The sequence below is a fragment of the Austrofundulus limnaeus genome, unplaced genomic scaffold, assembly GCF_001266775.1.
Source record: "Austrofundulus limnaeus strain Quisiro unplaced genomic scaffold, Austrofundulus_limnaeus-1.0 Scaffold0, whole genome shotgun sequence".
Taxonomy (NCBI): Eukaryota; Metazoa; Chordata; class Actinopteri; order Cyprinodontiformes; family Rivulidae; genus Austrofundulus; species Austrofundulus limnaeus.
In genome coordinates this window covers 5,992,945-5,994,902 of record NW_013952402.1, presented here as the reverse complement: position 1 = coordinate 5,994,902, position 1,958 = coordinate 5,992,945, and the positions used below count along the sequence as shown (strand labels likewise).

Here is a 1,958-nt window from a genome sequence, read left to right as displayed (position 1 = left end):
ATACAAAAAAGAGAAATGCCCATGTCCTTAACTGATAACTTATTCAAATTAATTATGAACATTTGTTCAACCTCAAAAGTCCAGTTTTTAAATGAAATTCTTCTGAAACAGCAAGTTTCTCAGTGGATCTGTGCTCCACAATGCAGCCTAGGTGGAGTAGTTGAACACAGATCCACTGATCCTTCAACACAGAGCATCTTCAGAAAACAAGTTCATAAAATAAATTTAAAAAATCTGTATTGTTCCATACATAGTGTGTATTGAACCTAAAGCTCTGTATTGAACGGTTCGATACAGGTACATGTATTGTTGCACCCCTAACCATTACAACCCTAATATAAAATAAACCATTCAGTCTATGTTGAGTAGGAGACAATGAGGAAGTTCTCAGCTGTGCTTTACAATGTCTGCAACACTCAGTACTTTGCGTTTAATTACAGTAATTGGAGGTTTGTGTTCCTACTTTTGAAATGAAAGCAGTAAATCCATAAAATGTGAACAATTAGAGCACAAAACAACAGAACTGTAATAAACTGGAAGACTTGTCAGATGTGCTAATTATTGTTATGATTTTACAGAACTCCTCTACATGCTCTGAGTTTAATATTCAYGCTGCCTGTCACAGATGTTTGCGACGCAGCTCGTGTTGTGTTGTCTTGTGTTGTGTGTCCATGTTGCCCACCTGTTCTTCATCCGCTGGTGCACGCGCCCGTGCTGGACGCACTGTTCCTCCAGGTCGGAGCAGCGAGCTCGCAGACTCGTCGCCATCTCCTCCGAGCGCTGCTTCTCCAGAGCCAGCTGTTCCAGCTCGCCTCTGCAAGCAGACGCAACCAAGAGTCACCTGGCACTGCCGAAGCTTTTATTCAGCACAATAAATACTGAAAACATGTGCTCAAGTGATGTAAAATAAAGTTAGAGTGGCTTTCAAACAAAAAGATCTGTGTTCAGGGTCCCAGTCTTCAACACTGGAGGTAGATTTGCTTTTTTACAACAGATTTGTTTGTGTTAAAGCAGTTATTATATCTAAAATACCAAAAACTGATTCTAAAGCTACTAAAGGAGCTTTACTTACAAAAAAACACATCACATATGTCTTTGAATATGATCTGAGAACTTTGCCTTTTTTTTTTGGCTTTTAATTTACCTTAAAAGTTTGAAGGAAATGCAGAGTGAAATAAAGACCTTGCGTGTTTTGTTTTGTTTTTTCACTCACTGCCTTTCATGAAGGAGATTTAAACTAAAATCAACTCCAGCTGAGAGTTTTAGCCACTCAAATCCAGCTCAAAAATAGTAAAATTCATATTTGTGTTGGTTAAAGTTGGGATGTGGCTTCTAAAACTGTAGATTCATTCAGTGATTTTATTCTGAAGGTTTCATTATCCATGCACTCATTCATGACTGCTTTAACGCTGCAGTTAAAACAATGCTGCCTCCTGGCTTTGGCAGCGAGTTTTAAAGACTGAAAGAGTCTCAGGTTGTTTTTAAGTTTCTGTGTTAGACCGGTCAGTTCTCTGAAGTCTGATTTAAAATAAAAAAATAAATCAAAAAATCAAACCAGTGAAAATAATTCATCAGTTTACAAACTCATCCTGCTGCAGCTGTCTCTGTGTTCGCCCACTTAGCCTGACTGAGGCTGTCCAGCAGGACTTTAACCGCTAGAACGGGCCTGGACTCCAGGAGCGCAAACACCCCGAGGCACGAAAACACCACACACTCCAGCTTAAACAGCACAACACAACACACGCACTCACTCACACACACACACACACACACAGAGCAAAGCAGACGACAGGAGGCTTCAGGCCAGTGAGTCAGCATGAGTGTACAATCTCCTACACATAAAGAAATACACTAGAGTAAATTAGTACAGTCTGTACCAAAAGAAACTACTCAGAGTACTCTGGTCTGTGTGTGTGTGTGTGTGTGTGTGTGTGTGTGTGTGTGTGTGTGTGTGTGTG

At 40.2% G+C, this 1,958-nt stretch overlaps 1 protein-coding gene across 1 annotated transcript in view; it reads right to left on the bottom strand.

The window, feature by feature from the left end:
• sdccag8 (SHH signaling and ciliogenesis regulator sdccag8) overlaps nucleotides 1-1,958 on the bottom strand; it is a gene marked incomplete in the record, with an annotated part of 42,553 nt that overhangs the window by 13,351 nt on the left and 27,244 nt on the right. The window contains 1 exon segment of the mRNA XM_014032176.1: nucleotides 683-814. Coding sequence (XP_013887630.1) covers nucleotides 683-814 — 132 coding nt within the window.